Source organism: Schistocerca piceifrons, chromosome 6 (assembly GCF_021461385.2).
Source record: "Schistocerca piceifrons isolate TAMUIC-IGC-003096 chromosome 6, iqSchPice1.1, whole genome shotgun sequence".
Taxonomy (NCBI): domain Eukaryota; kingdom Metazoa; phylum Arthropoda; class Insecta; order Orthoptera; family Acrididae; genus Schistocerca; species Schistocerca piceifrons.
In genome coordinates, this window is record NC_060143.1 from 594,890,523 (window position 1) to 594,910,674 (window position 20,152).

The 20,152-nt window shown below is 40.8% G+C and overlaps 1 protein-coding gene across 2 annotated transcripts in view; it reads right to left on the minus strand.

The window, feature by feature from the left end:
• The window catches only part of LOC124802856, a 223,877-nt gene that overhangs the window by 91,572 nt on the left and 112,153 nt on the right, over positions 1–20,152 (minus strand). For both annotated transcript variants that reach the window (XM_047263888.1, XM_047263889.1), the window contains exon 3: positions 4,813–5,024. In XM_047263888.1, the coding sequence (XP_047119844.1) occupies positions 4,813–5,024 (212 nt within the window). The remainder of the gene's footprint in view (positions 1–4,812; positions 5,025–20,152) is intronic.

Here is a 20,152-nt window from a genome sequence, read left to right on the forward strand (position 1 = left end):
TAGCTTTCATGATTTACTTAATTTAAGCATTCTTGTAAAGCAGTCCTTTATCTACGTTTTATTGATTGGCAATTCTTTATTGTGGTTATTCACTGGTTGAAGGTTAACATATGTTTGTAACCAAGTTTATGTCCTTGCTTAATTGAGATTTGTTAAGAGCCTTTATTGCTGGAAGATCATTAAAGCTTGGGTGCTTGTAATTGTGAATACTGTTGTCTGTCTATGTTGTGGGCTACCCTTCCACTTCCACAGCCAAGCTGTCATAACTACCAATACAGTGTCCTTGCCCAAGAGATGGAGAATGGGCAGGACTGTAATGTGACGACGAGAAAGTGGGCTAAATATCTCAATGCAAATGGACATGATGCACTTTGTACGGTGCTCTACCCCAATTGGCTAGCTCTTAAGGAAAATTTTGAAGCATGGAAGTCAAACCCTACACGGGACCATCACATAAAGGCCGAAATGTGTGAAACTCCTTTTAGTCGCCTCATACGACAGGCAGGAATATCTCGGGCCTATTCTAATCCCCAGACCTGCATGGAGGAGGGTGGTTGGGTTTATGGACTTTAGGAAGGATGTGGAAGAAAAGTGTGTGGGGAGTGGTGGAGGCGAAGAGAGGGTTGGACTTCGGGGAGATATTCTGGTTTCGGCCTATGGATTTGAGGAGACAATGGAGATCCTGCTGGATTTTTTGACAAAGGTCACTGTGGCAGGATTTGTAGGTGGCTGAATGTGACAACTGGTGGAGTCCTCTTGCCAGGTAACCCTTGTGATTCAAAACAACTGTCAGCAGACAGGATTATAACGTTGGGATTGATTTTTAGGTGGTGGATTGTGGTTCCTACTGAGGATTTAAGTTTAGTTTGTATGGCAAGGGACTTGGGGAATGATAGTGAAGCAAGATACGAGGTTAAGAAATTTTGGAAAGTTAGCAGTGGGTGATTGTGGGCATTGGAGGGGGGGGGGGGGGGCTAGGTAGGGTAGGTGGTGAAAAAGTGTTTCTACTGTATGGACGGAGAGAAGAAGAGAAGGTCTTTGACGAGATCTTTGTGATCTGGATCGAGGGTGAGGACACCCTATCCACATTCCTCCAGAACCTCGACAACTTCTCCCCCATTTGCTTCACCTGGTCCTACTCAACCCAACAAGCCACCTTCCTTGATGTTGACCTACAACTCAAAGATGGCTGCATCAGTACCCACCACGATGCCTCCATTCCGACAGCTGCCACCCGTTCCATACCAAGAAGTCACTTCCATGCAGCCTAGCCTCCCATAGCTGTTGGGATCTCTAGTGACGAGCCACCCTCTTTAAATATACCAAAGGTCTCACCGAGGCCTTCACAGACTGTAATTACCCTCCCAACCTTGTACACAAGCAGACCTCCCGTGTCTTACCTCTCAAGTCACCTACCACCTCTCAGAGTCCCATCATTCAGCTGCAGAGGAGCATTCACCTCATCACTCAATACCATCCAGGATTGGAGCAACTGAATCACATTCTCCACCAAGATTTTCACTATTTCTCATCGTGCCATGAAATGAGGAATGTCCGATCCAATATCCTTCCCACTCCTACAGTGGTATTCTGCCACCCACCAAACCTAAGCATTATTCTTGTACATCCCTACACAACCCCTGCTCTCAACCCCTTACCTCATGGCTCAAACCCTGTAATGGACCTAGAAGCAAGACCTGTCCCATAAATCCCACCACCACCACCAGTTACTCCAAACATCAGCTATCCCATCAAAGGCAGGGCTATCCGTGAAACCAGTCATGTGATCTACATGCTAAGCTGCAACCAATGTGCTGCATTCTATGTGGGCATGACAACCAAAAAACTGTCTGTCCGCAATAATGGCCACCGACAAACTGTGGCCAAGAAGCAAGTGGACCACCCTGTTTGCTGAGCACGCTGCCAAACATGACATGCTTCATTTCAATGACTGCTTCATATCCTGTGCCATGTAGACCCTTCCCACCAACACCAGCTTTTCTGAACTGCGCAAGTGGGAACACTCCCTGTAATATAAACTAAGTTCTCGTATCCCTCCTGGCCTCAATCTTCCTTAGTCATCGTCCTTACCCACTGAGCCCATTCCAGCACTACACAGCCCTCTATTCCACCAACACACCCTCAGTCTTTTTCTTTCTCTCCTCCTCCGCTAACCCTCCACCCCTTTGTCTAACCTCCCTACTTCACCTAGTTGCCCTTACCTCTCTCCACTTCTTCCCTGTACACTCCTTCAAGCAGCACTTTACCATATCCCACTTCTACCCTGTTATCCCTTCCCTCCCATCATGCATTGTTGCTCGCAGTCTGGCCACAGTAGCCAAAGACACTGTGTGTGTGTGTGTGTGTGTGTGTGTGTGTGTGTGTGTGTGTGTGTGTGTGTGTGTGTCATTCCATCCTGGATTTTCCACTGTTTGCATTTACAGCAATATTTTTATGCCTTTAGCCACAAGAATTGGGTACAACATTCAATAAAATTATGTATTTGGTGAGAAAGCGTCTATGTGATGCATAAAATCCCTTTACAGTAACATCCCTAATGCCCATGCCCTCACTGCTATTGAATGCTATCTTTCCCAATGCCTGATGGATTCGAAAGCAACAACCTCCTTCCCAGTCAACATGACCAACTATATCCTGAACCATGATTACTTTTCCTTTTAAGGCATTATCTACAAACAAATATGGGGTACGCATGGCACCATCTAGAGGAATCCTTCCTGAACATCCAGAATCCTAAACCCCTCACCTGCTTCAGATTCATTGGTGACATCTTTGCGATCTAGATGGGGGTGACGACACCCTATCCACATTCCTCCAGAATCTCAACAACTTCTCCACCTTTTGCTTCACCTGGTCCTACTCAGCCCAACTAGCCACATCCTTAGATGCTGACCCCATCTCAAGATGGCTACATCAGTACCTCTGTCCATATTAAACCCACTAACTACCAGCAATACCTCCACTTTGACAGCTGCCACCCGTTCCATAACAAGAAGTCCCCTCCATACAGCCTAGACACCTGTGTTTGGTGTACCTGCAGTGACGAGCGGTCCGTGTCGAAATATACCGAGGGTCTCACTGAAACCTTCACAGACTGTAATTATCCTCCCAACTTTGTACAAAAACAGATTTCCTGTGCCTTATCTTTCCAGTCTCCCACCACCTCCCAAAGTCTCACCGTCCAGTCACAGAGGAACACTGCCCTCATAACTCACTACCACCCTGGAACGACTGAATTAAATTCTGCGTCAGGGTTTCGGTTACCTCTCACTGTGCTCTCAAATGAGAAATGTTCTGCCCACTATCCTTCCCACCATTCCCCACAGTGGTATTCTTCCATCGACCAAACCTACACAATATACTCATCCAGCCCTACACAACCCCTGCACCCAACCCTAGCTGCCCTACCCTCTCTCCATCTCATCCCTGCAGGCTCCCCAGCAGCACTTCACCGTCCGCTATCCCTCCCCCTCCCCATCCCTGCCCAGCCTCCTCTTTACCGACACCCAGCTGCCTCTCCCATCGTGCACTGGTCTTTCGATTTTCAACAAAGGGCTTGTTGGCTGAAAGTTTATATTGTGACAGACTTTTTGTTGTGCCTATCTATGACTAAGCATCCCCGCTGTATAGTGAATAGCAACTGTCCTTTTCATAATATCGATACAATTGATACGGTCATTTCTGAAAGGGCTTTACTCCAAATTTTGACAAAATGAGATAAAAATGGTACCAGACTCTATATGCAGAGATACATCTTTCAGCATGAAAAGGGCTTTATTCCACACAATGTAAATGTGTGTTTGCGACTTCATTACAGTGGCATCATTTTAGAAAGGCTTTTACACATGGAATAATCCCCTTTCAATAGTATACCCTCTATTGAACACATAATGCACTATGTGTCATGTTTCACTTTTCTAAGTTCAGCTGTTGTTGTTCTTGAACAGCGCTGAGAAATGTAAAATGGCATCATGTATTCATTTGTAGTCTAGTGAACATATCAAGAATATTTTATTTTGTCTGTTGCTTGTAATTTCAAAAGAGCTTACACTGGACCAGTGGCTATTAACAGGAACAAAATGCAAGACATATACGTTTACTTGATTATATTTTGCATGAATATAGGTATTTCTATGATGATTTGATGAAACGGCCTGTATGTAGCAGTGGTACTGATGATCAGTGAAACCATTTTGCATGTCCTTTGATGAGAGATACAATAGTACAAAAATGTATGAGTAAAAAATGAAACAATTTAAAATATTTTTAAAAATGTAACTTGACCATGTGAATCTATTACTTCCAAAATAAAAGGGCCTTATTCCAAGATTGTCAACCTATCTTTTTCAACAATATTGGAAAACTTACCAACAGTAGCAATGGCAAAATATCAATTTCGTTCTGTTCTTTAATCGTTGGAAAGACGACTCTGCAACATTGCATATATTTACCTGGAGGATGTTTTCCTTAATTTCTGAATACTTAAGATTTTGGAGTAAGTTCCTTTCGAAAATGACTGTGTGAGGAGGACCAGTTCAGTTAGCAATAAGCAACCTAAGCAGCAGTTACCACATGAAACAGGTTGCCAACAAATGAGGCCTTTCCATCAGTTAATCCTGCGTTCTCTCAATTAGATGAAACAATCTTACATTAGAATAAATTTGATGGGCAACAGTAAACAACAAAAACCACCTTATAGATTAGTAGCAAAAAAAAATAAAAGTGACAACAGTAAAAAAACAACAAAAGCTGAAACACATCAATGTAAAGAATAGGAAGGCAGTTGTATACCTGTCATCAAATGTTTTCTTCCCAGCAACAATCTTTGCTGCCATAAGGTCTTCTGCAGCCCGAAAAGTTTTTTTCCGTGTTTTAAGGAGGTCTTCAGTTTCAGAGGCTTTCCTGTTCTCTGCTTTTTGCTTTTCAAGTGCTTGTTTGCCTCTTATTTTTGCTTGGTCAGAAATTCTTTCTATTTGTGCAGCCAAAACTGACACTGGGTCTGGCTACAAAAATTGTCAATTTGAAAATGTACAATTATAACATTGGACAAATACTTATAAGTGTTGGTATATTACAGTGCATTAAAATCAATAACCACAAAAAGAGAAGTATTTATCTCCCAGGCAGCAGAGATAGGTTTTTTGTTCTTTTTTTCCGGACATTTGATAGACAATAACTAAGCATAATGACAAAATCAGTAGCATTAACAGTAATTAAGTTTTCATCATGAGCCACTTTTTCCTAAACATACAGAATGGTTGACAGTAAATTGTGAATGCTGTCATTCTGCAACAACTGGTAAACTGAGGGTAGAGCACATTTCAATCTTGTTCAGTGTGTCATGTTTAACATTCACGGCTTATGCTCTAACTACTGTGTGCAAAATATAGATGGCACCATTTGATTTGCACACACACACTTACTTTTTCCACCGAGAAGATATCTATAATATCATTGAAGACCTGACAGACATAACATTTAGTAACCCTTGTTGATGTAAGTTGGAGAATATAACAACTTGTGTATTAGGCACATAATCTAAGGAACATGTAAAAATATCAAGATTAAATAAAGGATTAGGCTCATCAATGGGATACTCCTGTAAATGTGGACGGTTTGCAAAAGAAAGATTAATGAAAAGGCATACAAGCTTCATTCTTGTATAAAAGAGTTGCAAATTTCTGTAAAGATGAATGTACTGTGGCTTTCACTACACAACGCCATGCAGCTACTGTGATACAAAACTTAAATGTAAGGGATTACAGACTAGCACCACCCTCTTACTGAGTAAATGTTAAAAAGAGGAATCTTTACATTACCGAAAACAATATACAGTTGCTTGAGCATAGCAATACATGAGGGAGTTTGCTGTGAGTTGCAGCTGAAAATGTGTCACTATTATTTATAACTGTATACAGTTTTCCATTGGGAAACTGTGAGCTGCTTATCAACACCTTGCTTCTTTATTTGTCTACGGCTCATAGGAAGTCAAAAATGAGTTACGAGAATTGGTTTCAGAACTGGGAGGAATATTCGATTAAATTAAACAGTTACTTTATCACCTTAAAAAGGAGAAAGTTTTATACTTACAGCTGGACAGGGCAATTAACTGACAGGCATATTTATTCAAACTGAAAAAAGCTTTGCAGGTTTGAATAATGCAACAATCAATGAAAAGATTTTTTTATTTTTTATTATTTATTACTATTATTTTTTTTTATGGTAACACGAGCGTGATACCACCTGCTGAACTGAACAAATCTATTTGTAGATGTCTTTGAGAGGATGAGATAATGGAAACTTGATAATACACACAATTGAAAACAAAACAGAAATTTATGCTGGGTACACACTACTTTTCACTGTTTTAGGTGACAAGTGGCACAGTAGCCAACAGCAGATATAAACCTGCCTACACTCCAGGATTTTCATAAGTGTCCGCATACTCAAAAAATGAATCAGAAACACACATAATTAATAATGACAATAAAAACACTACACACTTAAACCAGATGAGGTGCACACAGCTATCCAAGGTATGAAGTATGGAAAGGCAGACAGAGGTGATGGTGTTTCAACAGAAATGGTTAAATGTGGAGGCAAAATAACACAACAGAAAGTTCCATAATTATTCACAGATTGTCTGTGGAGGCAGACTATCCCCAAAACTTTGAACACTGCACCTATTCTATCTCAGTATCAGTATCCTTTCTGTCATGCTGGACAAGATTGTAGAGACTATCACCACCAACCCCACAAAAAAATCTGCATTTTAATCAGGCAAAGGAACAAGCTGGATACAGCACAATGGACCATCTGGAAGTCATGAATGAAATTACTGAGCTGAGCAATGAGAAAGAATTGCTAGGTTTTATGGGATTCACTGATTTTTACAAAGTCTTTGCCTGTTTCAATAAAATCTGCAGAAACAGCCATTAAGAAACAAGACACATATTCAATCTGTGTTTCTGTACTGGATAAAGCGTACAGCTGCCATTCGATCTCGTCAAGGCAGTGAGAACTGTGAGCTGAAGAAGTAGTCAGGCAAGATAATTCCACACCTCCAAAACTACTACCAGTTTTTCTGCATGAAGTTTTCAGATTCCTAAACTGAGAAAATGAAGAGTACGATGTAGTGTAACATACAAAGGGTGTTTAAAAAGTTTTGCACATTTGTCACCCTTTTTTTTTTTTTTTTTTTTTTTTTTTTTTTTTTTTTTTTTTTTTTTTTTTTGCAGGAGGAGAATGAAATTATTTCTGAACATACTTGGAACATTTAGCTGTAAGTTGATACAGAAAAGTATTTTCTTTTACTGATAGGTGAGCCATAATGGATTGTTAAGTAGATGTCAGGTTGTGACAACAGTCGGTGATGGAGTTCATCTTTAAGACTGGTGATTACTCTGCCACATCGATTCACAGGAAGTTGCCCCCTGTTTATGGGAGGACACAGTGTATCACAGCAGTATCCGGCAGTGGTTGCAGTGGTTTGAAGAAGATGATTTCTCTCTACTGAACAATCCACAATGTGCTAGACCATCAACGGCAGTGAGTGATGTGAATAAGGAGACCATTGATCAAATCATCCAAAATGACATATGTGTGATGACACGACAGCTTGCTGAAATGACTCGTTTGTGACTGGGTAATGTGGTATCACTGGTACAGTCGCTAGGGTACTGAAAAATCTGTGCACATTGGGTACATTAGTGACAAGAGAAATGAAAACAATGAGCAAGAATGTGTGCGAGGTTCTCATGAAGAGCTTTACCAGAGAGTGGAAACAGAGTTTTGACGGCATCATTACCCAGGGTGAAACATGGTTGTTTTTGCCCGAATCAGAGAGCAAAACCCAATCCATGGAGTGGTGTCATCTAGGTTCCACTCGGAAGAAGAAACCAAGACTTTCATGAACAACAGGCTGAAAGTTGATGGCCTCCTCCTCCTGGCATCAGTGTGGTGTAATTTTCATTGACGTTTTGGAACCTGGCTCCACAATTAATCAGGACCGTTACTGTTTGTCATTGGACAAGCTGCAACACGCCACCAAGACCTACAGATCACAGCTTAAGGGTCAGCTCATCAGACTACACCACGACAATGCCAAACCCCATACAGCCCTTATGAAGCAGGAAAAAATATGGAAAATGGGTAGGAAAATTGTTCCTCATCCTCCCTACAGTCCGGACTCAGCTCCGTCTCATTTTTACCAATTTGGTCATCTGAAGGCCCACCTGCACAGTAAACCATTTGATAGTGAGAAAGACATTATTTCCTGTGTCAAGCGATGGTGTAAAAGTCAATCCCCAGAATTTTACCAAAAAGCATTTACATCATGGAAAGAACATTGGGCCAGATGCGTCACAGCTGATGGAGGCTACATTGAGTAGGCTCAATGTACAGCTAAAAGTTCCGAGTATGTTCACAAAAAATTTCATTCTCCTTCTGCAAAAAATAAAAAAAATTAGAGATGGGTGTGCAAAACTTTTTGAACACCCTTTCTATATAAACCACTTTTGTCTTGCTGGTGACGTACTATTTGCCTGTAGTACAGATAACACAGTAATAAATTAAGGCTGAAAGGAGGCCTGAAAAATAAATACGAAGGCTGTCCAGACAGTATCGAACCATACTCTTTATTGTTGAAACCAACAATGGTATCAGGATGTGTGTGCTCTCTATATTTATAGGCATACACAGTGTGCATGCTCGATTTTTTTTAATGGCTTAAGGAACAACCAGTTGCTGGTTAGCTATTCACAAGAAACTGCAAGTAAGTGGTAGTCTTTGGATTTTGAGCTGTGGGCAAAATGACACAAAAGTGGAACAATGCTATTGCATCAAATTTTGATTTCAGCTTGGTGATTCTCAAGTCGAAACACTTTGCAAGATTTGAAAAGTGTTTGGGATGAAGCAATAGGTACCACACAGATTAAGGAGTGGTAACATTGCTTCAAAGATGGCCACTCATCAGTGAAGAGTAAATCATGTTCAGGTAGACCCTCGACATCCGCAAATGAGGTTGTTACTGATCTCCAAGGACCCTGGTGATGCAATGTTGACAGATCATGATCAGAGAACCTGCAGACAAGGTTAAAATTAGTACTGGGTCCATGCACTCCATTTTAATAGAAAATTTGGCCCTCAGGAGGATCTCAGCAAAATTTGTGCCAAAGTTGCCTACTACTGAACAGAAGCAACTTTGTTCGGAGATCGCACAGGAAAGGCTGGAAACTGTGAATCGTAATGCCAAACTTTTGACACAGTGATCATTGGTGATGAGTCCTGGGTTTATGGGTATGACCCAGAAACAAAGTTCCGATCCTGACATCCATCATCCCTGAGACCAAAGGAAGGGAGAGAGATCTGCAGCAATGTGAGTCATGCTGACTGTCTTTTTTTATTCCAACAGTGTGGTCCATCATGAGTATGCCACAGAAGGTACTAATGTAATTAAGGAGTGCTAAGAAGAGGTTCTGTGTCACCTTTATGAAGCAGCGTGAGGTAGACAACCGGACTTGTGGGCAGCAGGCAACTGTCACCTTCACCGTGATAATGCACCTGCTCATTGTTATCAATCAATTCAGAGGTAAAATTAAAACAACTGCAGCCCTCGGTCGCGAAAATGAAGCCTTTTGACGTAGTTTTTGGCCACTTCCAAGAGTGCCTTCATCAGAAATAAAACATTTAAAACTGGCATGTCAAGTATAAAATACATGTGAAGTGATAACGCTTTGTGACTGAAGTGTTATCTCTTCATATTTATTTTATATGTGACGTGTCAGTTTCAAATGTTTTATTTCTGATGAAGGCTATCTTAGAAGTGGCCAAAACCTAGGACAAAAAGACTTCATTTTCGCGACCGAGGGCTGCAATTGTTTTAATTTTACCTTGTAATGGTCGCTGACAATGCAGCCATGTTTAAAGCAGATTCAGAGGTTTTTGGCCAAATACAACATGGCTGTGGTTTGTCAACCTCCCTAATCCCCTGCCAACAGGGACAGTATGCAGAATTCGACAGAGCAGCTGCGCACTGTCCAAAAAGTAGCTTTCCAGCAATGCTTCCAGCAGTGGCAGCACCACTGGGAGAGGTGTGTAAAAGCTGAGGGGCCTACTTTGAAAGTGTCTATACTCCATTCATCATAAGAATAAACCTCATGTAAACACTATGTATTCTGCCACGTTTGCTGGAACCTCACTGGATTCCATTTCACGTAGAGCAGAAGCCAAGCTGTCACGAGCACAGTCAAGTAAGATAATGAGGATAGGTTTTATGCTGTGCGTTACACATACATCAACTCAGCAGTAATACAGGAGAACAGCTTTACTGGTGCATTTAACTTGGAAAGCACTGGCCAGCCACCTGGTCAAACTAATCTGCAGTGATGTGAACAGCTGTAATAAAGACGCAAAAATAGGCAAGCAGAGAACAATATAGTCTAAAATGTCAGTTTTTGAACAGAAGGAAATAATGGTAAAACTCAGGCGATATGCTTCTTAGGTGATCTGCACGGAAAACACAACATGCTCTCGAACTTACCAAACATAGCATAGTAATTAAAAATGAGAGTGATGAAAAGTCTTAACTTTAACAAGGGTAAATTTTTCTGCACGAGCTATGTGTGGCGTAAAAGCGCTCTGCTGGGATTGCACCATGTAGTTAAATATTGAACCCACTGAAGGTATTACAGCAGTTGTCTGGTAACTTCTGAACTTCTTCCATATCAGGCTCTGAGGAATGTGACCCAAGGTGTTGGAGATATCAAGGGTCAGCAACAACACTGTTTTCTATGTTCAAATCAGGAACCAGGGAATGAACAGTGGTTCCCGAATCTGATGAAGATTACCCCAAACAACAGGAGAGGGAGTAAAACTTATAAAACAGCTCTGAGACGAATGCTCACTAGCTTTTTGATATCCCTGAAAATGCGGCAACACTTTAACATAGCTGTTTATAATGGACACAGTTCACCATCATGGGATGGCATTTAAAAATTGGTACTAGCAGTGTGATCCCTGTGTTGTCAGGGGGCTCAGTCAAGTGGGTACTTAACAGCCCCACCACAAGGACTGGCTACCGTGCTGGTGACCTAGCAGGAAGGGGGCCAGGGTGCAAGGGGAAAAGGAAGGGGAGGGGGAGAGGAACCTGCACCATGGAAACTAGGTTGGGAGTTCATCCTCAAATGGCTCACACTGAACGGAAAACATTGGAAATGGAGGTCAAACACCAAGGAGACCAAAAATGCCAAAAAGGAGATGGAAACAGCAAACTAAACAATAGCACATACAAAAAACAAAGCTGGGAGGATAACCAGGTCAATATACAGAAGTCCACCAAGAGGGAAACGAGGGGGCAGGGAGAAAGGAGCAAGGACAGGGAAGGAGAGGAACAGGGACAGTAATGCAGTCTGGAAACAGGAAGGAGACTGCAATAGCTCGGGGCCCCATGCGCATCACACACATACCCACAAAAGGGACTGTCGGCCCCATGGGCGGGTGAGGTACGGAAGATTCCATGCCAGTAAGGATAGCATTTGTAAGGTATTCTACCAGGTCATCAATGCAGGAGAAATGGTGTTCATCAAAAGTGGTCATTTAGGAACAGAGCTGCCAATCAGCTTTGCAAAGCTACCATTTGGTTGCATGCACAGATGGGATAGGCATTAGCAAACAAATAACAACGGAGAAATGGTCACTAGAGTGTGCATCAGAGAGAACAGACCACATGAGGCAACAAGCAAGCAGAGCAGTACATATTGGAAAGTCCAAGGCGGAAAAGGAGTGCGTGGAATCAGAAAGAAATGCAAGTGTACCTGTGTTCAAACAGATGAAATTGAGCTGGTTGAAGATATCTACTAGGAGAGAGCCTCTCAGACAGGGGCATGGTGAACCCCAAAGGGGATGGTGGGCAGTAAAGTTGGCGAGGAGCAACAAGGGAGTAGAAAGTTGAGGAATAAATTAATGTCTACTCTGGTGACAGCAGGAGACGAGAATGAATAGGCATTGCAAAGAGAGAAGGCAAAACCAGGAAGGGAAAGATAGATAGCAAAAACTTCAAGATGGGTATGCAAGGAAATACAGAAACTATAGATGTTGTCTCAAATGAGCAACTTGACTCCTCCATGAGCCTGACAAGGGAACCTCCCCATTGCACCCCCCTCAGATTTAGTTATAAGTTGGCACAGTGGATAGGCCTTGAAAAACTGAACACAGATCAATTGAGAAAACGGGAAGAAGTTGTATGGAACTATGAAAAAAAAAAGCAAAATATACAAATTCAGTAGTCCATGAGAAGATAGGCAACATCAAGGACAATGTGAGCTCAGGAGCGCCGTGGTCCCGTGGTTAGTGTGAGCAGCTGCGGAACGAAAGGTCCTTGGTTCAAGTCTTCCCTCGGGTGAAAAGTTTTAATTTTTTGTTTTCAGACAATAATTATCTGTCCGTCCGCCCGTCCAATGCGATCACTTTTTTGGGGGTGATTATCACATCGACAAGAAAACCTAAATCGGGCAAGGTAGAAGAATCTTTTTACCCATTTGCAAAGTGTACAAGTTAGGTGGGTCGACAACGTATTCCTGTCATGTGACGCACATGCCGCCACCAGTGTCGTATAGAATATATCAGACGTGTTTTCCTGTGGAGGAATCGGTTGACCTATGTCCTTGCGATCAAATGTTTCGGTTCCCATTGGAGAGGCACGTCATTTCGTCTACTAATCGCACGGTTTTGCGGTGCGGTCGCAAAGCACAGACACTAAACGCGTTACAGTGAACAGAGACGTCAATGAACGAATGGACAGATCATAACTTTGCGAAAATAAAGAAAGTAAAATTTTCACTCGCGGGAAGACTTGAACTAAGGACCTCTCGTTCCGCAGCTGTTCACGCTAACCACGGCACTCCTGATCTAGCATTGTCCTTGTATTGCTTATGTTGCACATGGACTAATCAGTTTGTATATTTTGCTTTTTTTTTCATAGTTCCACATAACTTCTTCCGGTTTTCTCGATTGATCTGTGTTCAGTTTTTCAAGGCCTATCCACTGTGCCAACTTATAACTAAATCTGAGGGGGGTGCGATGGGGAGGTTCCCTTGTGAGACCCCAACTCAGGAGGAAGGTCAAAACAGACTGAAGTGAGGTGTTGGCGGTGAAAACAATTGTGAGGGTGTAATTTTGTTTCCTGGAGGCAGAAAACAACTGGACAGTATTATCACAAGAGGAGCTATAATTCAAACCTAGTGGATATGATGCCATGAATGTTACATTGGAGAATAACAACATCTGATGATACACAGGAGATGCAGGAAATGGGTCAAATAAGATGGTAGTAACTGTGGGGGCTGCCGAGCGGCAGAGTTCGAACATGCACAAGGACCAAGTTCAGACGCTGGAGAAGCTTGGTTCATTAGTTCGACAGAGGTGTCTGTATTCACCTTTGGCTGGCAAGCGGACTGGTTGTTGGTAGTGCGTCCCGGTGAAGCAGGGGTCAGCTGCATGAGGGTACCGCATGATGACGTGGTTGAAGAAGAATGCCGAGGTGAAAAAAGGGAAGACCGTTTGCATTTGTTTGACTCCTTAGAACATTGGCATTTGTCAGCTGAAAAGCCAGATGTCGGCTGGCTAGATATGCACAGACAGTCATCACAGGAATACTCCTTTTTGGATTGGTGTGTAGCGAGAACAGTACTAAGATTGTATAAAATGCATATTTGAACCATCAGCTGTTTTTATTTTAAATCCAAATATCTACCAGTTTCTGTCTTGGACCATCGTCATGGCGTCAATGGTATGCTTAAACTTATTTGTGTTCTTTTAAATTTTTGGGAACAGGAGGGCTATGCTTGTTAAAACAATTACACTCTAATTTCATTGTGTAACTGTGTGAGCAACAGGTTATTTTTCAAAATTTTTGGATGGTTACAAAACTATATTTTCATAAGTTTCTGGTACGAGTGTTTTGGATATGTAACTTATTTCATAGCAAATAAATGTTTGAGGTTCACAGTTACTGCCAAAGAACAGATCACCCCTGGATTTCATTGTATATCAATGCAGATAAATGTGCATTTTCGCGAATTTTTGGATGCTACCATCGTCCTGTGCATAATCTAATTTGTAGTAAATCAATGTTTGTGATTTAGTTATTGTAACAATATTCTAACTAATGTACTGTGTTACATGTATGTCTCCTTAAAGAGGAGTAGCCTTATATATTAGCTGTATTTATTGTAAATTAATTCTGTTTTAGTTTGCTAACAAAAGTTTTAGGAAACTAAATAATTTTTAATACAGATTTTTCTGTTACCTTAACAGATCTCATTTTGTGTTTTCGCTCCAATTTTTATTGGAAATTAAGAATTATTTAGCTCAACAGATTAAAAGATAATTGGGGGGTGGGGGGTTAATTTAAATGTTATTTGTTCACTGTTCTGTACTACATTGCACCATTAAAATGCGTCTCCACTGTGAATGCTGTTTCTGAATACGGAAATAGTTTGTTGACACTCTTAAACAGCTTGAAATCATCCTGACTACCACCAAACGACTGGCAGCGGCTGCAATCATCATGTTGGAAGAGGTCCTGTGAGTCATGTGCCTGTGGTATCAGTACCAAAGGGTCCTGAAGTAGTGTCTTCTCCTGCGGATCCTGGCTCCTCTGTAGAAAGTACAGGATCTGTCATCACTTGTCCATTTGACTGCAAATGGCGTTTCAACGGTAGAGCCAGGCGTCTTGTACAGGGTGGACAAGGATGAACATGGTTGAGGTACAGTCCTCCTCTAAAACTGAAACTGAGCCAATGGGAGTCATTTAACCTGTTTTGGGGAAACTTGTTTTGTCTGGTGTCAAGAGGAGCCAAATGTAAAAGATAGGAGTCTATTAATTTTTTGTTCAAACATATGGCAAACAATAGTACCCCTTAGGGAGATATCTGCAAGGGACAGGGAAGGACACCAGCTGCGCTCACCGTATGTGCCAACATGTTGAGAAGGCTATTCCAGGAGCCACTGAGGAAACAGTGCACAACCAACTGCATATTGTGGCTCACATTGAAACAAATGATGCCTGCCGTCTGGATAACGACAGCCATGGGAAATCCAGAAGAATCAGGGTAAGACTGAAAGAAATGCCTCCCACAGGTGAGAGCATTAAAATCCTAATGGTTAACTGCCAAAGCATTTGCAACAAAGTGCCATAGTTTTAAGTGCTGCTGAAAAGCAGTGAAGTCACATTATACTGGGTACAGAAAGATGGTTGAAACTTGAAATTGATAGCAGTGAGATTTTTGGAGAAAATTTAAAACTCAAGTCCACTGAGATATAAATTGAAGCTGCTCGTGAGACTGTTGGCGCAAGACTTAGCATCAGGGTTGTGCGTAAAATGATAATTGGATCCTCCTATTGCCCATCAGACTCATCTCCTGATGTACATAAACTTTAGAGAAATCCTCAGTTTAATGGTATGCAAGTTCCCAAATCATACTATAATCATCAGTGGAGACTTCAATCATCCAACAATTAATTGGGAAAATTACAGTTTTGTTAGTGGTAGGCATGATAAGACATCTCTGAAAACAATGTGGAACAGATAGCTTGGAACCCCACTCATGAAGGTAATATAGTGGATCTATAGCCAACAAACAGATCTGACCTCTCTGACAATGTTCACATCAAAACTGGTATCAGTGACCATGATGTGATTGTGGAAACAATGATTACCAAAGTACAAAGGACAACTAAAACAAGCAGAAAGATATATATGTTCAGAAAACTCAATTAAAAAATCCGTAATGTCAGATGTCATGAGGAATTTGAAACTTTCACCACAGGGCAGGAGCATATAGAGGAACTATGGCTCAAGTTTAAAAGAATAATTGACCATGCATTGGACAGATATGTATCCAGTAGAACAGTTCATGATGGGACAGACCCTCCATGTTATCCACTATCAGTTTCTTTAGAGAGACACAGAGTACTACACAATAGGTGTAAAACAAAGCATAGGGCTACAGATACAGAGATACTGAATGAAAAGTATTTTGCTGTCAAGGGAGCAATGTGTGAAGCTTCCAATGACTACTGTATCAGAATACTGTCAAATGATCGTTCACAAGGCCAAAGAAATTCTGGTTGTACGTAAAGGCTGTCAGTGGCACTAACAGTAGTGTCCAGTTCCTAGTGAAGGAATTGAAACTGAGTGTAGTAAAGCAAAAGTCAAAATGCTTAACCTCATATTTACATGTCCCTTTGCAAAGGAAAACTAAGGAGAACCATCCTAGTTAAATCCTTGTACCGCTGGAAAGATGAGTGAAATAAGTATTAGCATCAGTGGTGTTGATGATCAGCTGAAATCATTAAAACTGAACAAAGCTCCAGAGCCCAATGGAATCCCTATCAGATTCTACATTGAATTTGCAGCTGAGTTAGCCCCTCTTCTAACTATAAGCTATCACAGATCCCTCAAAAATAAACAGTGCCCAGTTCTTGGAAAAAAGCACGAGCCATGCCCATCTACAAGAAGGGTAGTGGAAGTGTCCAATGTCCTCGACATTGGTTTGTTGTGGAATCTTTTAACATTTTCCGAGCTCAAATATAATGAGGTATTTTGAATGGAATGGCTTTCTCTATGCCAACCAGCATGGATTTCAAAGACATCTATCATGTGAAGCCCAACTCGCACTTTTCTCACATAACATACTGAAAGCTTTGGATCAAGGTACTCAGATAAATTTAGTATTTCTTGATTTCTAAAAAGCATTTGACTTAGTACCACACCTAAGCTTATTGTCAAAAGTATGATCATATGGGGTATCAAGTAAAATTTGTGTTTGGATTGAGGACTTCTTGGTAGAGTGGTCACAGCATGTTGTCTTGGATGGAGAGTCATTGTCAGATGTAGAAATAAGTTCAGGTGTGCCCCAGAGATGTGTGCTGTTTATGTTGTTTATTAATGACCTAGCAAACAATATTAACAGTAACCTCAGACTTTTCGCACATTATGCTGTTATCAATAATGAATCACTGTCCAAAAGAAGCAGCATAAATATTCAGCCAGACCATAATATGATTTCAAAGTGGTGCAAAGATTCATAACTTGCTTTTAATGTTCAGAATTGTAAAATTGTGCACCTCACAAAATGAAAAAAAACATAGTATCTTGTGACTACAATATCAATGAGTCACTGTTGGAATCAGTCAATTCATAAAAATACCTGGGTATAACACTTTGCAGGGATATGAAATGGAATGATCAAAAAGGCTCAGTCATGGGTAAAGAAGGTGGTAGCCTTCATTTTATTGGTGGGTCATTCCATGTCAATTCAGCGCACCTCTCAACCTGACCCTCTCATATTTCTTTCAAATTTAGTGCATTCAATGACACAGATAGGAGACGGAAATATACCAATTTGCAGACGTGTATTACAACTGTGAAGAAAGTTACAGGTCTGGAAAGTTTGGAATTTGTGCTAAATTCACATGTTTATGTTACAACATAAATGAATTACAGTAATTCTGGTTCAAATTCAGTTACAGCAATGAAAATAGTACCACTGGAAAGCTAACGAATAGACCTTTACATTGATACACCATATGGCAGGTTTCTGAGAATTTTCACACTAAAGGTCACTGGCCTTGACCTTGAATATCTCAAAACACCCTATCTTCAATTTTTTTGAAAAAAAAAAATTAATTGCTGCAGTATGTTACTATAAATATGGTAAATATCAAGATGGCACACCAAAGGCATCATGCACAAAAAATTATTTTGTCAACTTAAGTACACCATCAACATGCAGTAAGCAGCTATGTGTCCCGTATTTTCTATAAGACCAGCCAATAGCAGTTACTTTTATTCAGACGAGTTCTAGCTGTGAACAGCCAATGGGAGACACTTTTATTTCAACCAATCAACATGTCTGTTTTAGTGAACAGCCATCAGAGAGAGACTTTTTTCAACTAGTCACCAGTAGTCCACTGATCTCTATGTATTATGCAAACTTTGTTTCATACGTTTTTTGGCTGTGGCTTGTTTAACGAAGTGCAAAGGTATTGTAAAGTAATATTTAGTAAAAAATGGGTTTCAAGTCAAAATTGTGTTGTTGCAATCTGTTTAGGGAACAAGGTCATGCAAGAGGGCAGAAGAATTAAAGGAATGTTCAGGAGTGGATGATAAACAAATATCCTAATGTATTGTTAGGTGGAAAAATTTGCAGTAAATGTAAAAAAAAATATTGCAAAACCCAACAATCACTGCAGATGTTGCCTCAGTTGTGCCAGGTACTTCCAGACAAGATTTAAGTGAAGATGAAGTAGCATCAGATCTGACAATCAATGCTTTAAATAGTCTCCTGTGAAGAAAAAGAGGCTTCAGTGTGAGAAAAAATACCCAAAGCAAAAACTGGAAAAAAACTAGCCTCTGTGTTGGAGAATACTTATGTGGCACAACTGGAAAAAGAAGAGAGTGAAAATAGAGAAAGCGAAATTATCACCCAGCTGAAAGATAAGTTTCACATTTCAGACCGCATGTGCGGCCAAACACAAATTCTAACTGTGCTTCCAAACAGTTGGAGTATGAGGAAAACTATGAAAGAATTTTCTGCTTCAGATTACATGGTAAGGAGAGCAAAACAGTTAGTAGCAGAACATGGTGTATTAGCGACACCAAATCTAAAGTCAGGTAAGACAGTATGTGAGAATACTGTTCAGTGTGTGCATCATTTTTACTGTGACCATGATGTAAGCCGTATGATGCCAGGAAGAAAAGACTGTGCCTGTGAAAGAAAATGGAATTACAGTACATAAACAAAAACAGCTAGTGTTGCACAACCTTAAGGAACAGTGTGCATATTTCAGAAGATAAATACCTAGATATAAATAATGGATTCTCCAAAATATTTGAGTTGCGGCCAAAGCACTGTGTTCTTGCCAATGCCAGTGGAACCCATGCTGTTTGCATGTGTGTCTTGCACCAGAATTTCAAGTTAATGATTGAAGGTTGTAAACTTAAAGCACTAACAAAGAGTGAAGAATACACATTACCATCATACAAGCACTGTATAGCATTTGTTACAAATAATCCTGCATTACGAGCATGTTTCTTGGGTTCATGTCCCTACTGTCCAGGCGTGACAAGACTAACTGGTTTCTGTATGGTCTGTGTGGTAAGAACTGCATTGACGAAACTGCATATTAGTGTTGGTTAACTACAGGCAGGGTAGTTCTAGAGGCTATAACAAAGTCAAAAGATGATTTCATTGAGGTGTTTGCATCGAGATTACAACAGCTCCTACTGCACTCATTTACCTCCCAGCAGCAGTCACATTTCTGTAAAATCACTAAGGAAGGTCTCAAGGTAAATGAGTTTCTTGTTCTTTGTGACTTGGCAGAAAATTACTCCTTCACCATTCAGGATGAGGTATACAGATTCCACTGGAATAATTCACAGGCTACAATTCACTCATTTGTAGCTTACTACAGAGACTCAAGCACTAATGAAATACGACATGTATCATACACGGAAATATCTGACTGCCTTCAGCATGATACAGTGTGTGTGTGTGTGTGTGTGTGTGTGTGTGTGTGTGTGTGTGTGTGTATTCTTTCCAGACAAATTTCATCAATTTCTTAAAATGTCAGTTTTCAAATCCAAAGCACATTTATTACTTTTTGTATGGATGTGTTGCCCAATACAAAAACAGAAATAGCTTTATGAATCTGTTCTACCGTCAAGGACCTTGTGATGGGGTAGCAGGGACTGTAAAGAGATTAGCAAGACTTGCCAGTCTCAAGCGACCTGACGAAAATCATATTTTCACATCATGACAGTTGTTTGACGGTGCAAGGAAAATATTTCTTCATGTGTCATCCATTACACATCGGTTTCCCATCATGATGAAGATACAGCCATACAAAAATACAAGGATGATTCCAGGTACCCACAAGCTTCGTTGTTTAATACCTGTTAAAGGTTCAGTAAAGACAAAGACATATTCTGTTCTGCTTCTTTAGTGAGTAGAGAAGAGTCAGCGATTGCTGTGGTGAATGAAATGCTGTTAACAAATATACATGGCTTTGTTACCTGTATGTTGGTTGGTTGTTTTGGGGAAGGACACCAGACAGCGAGGTCATCGGT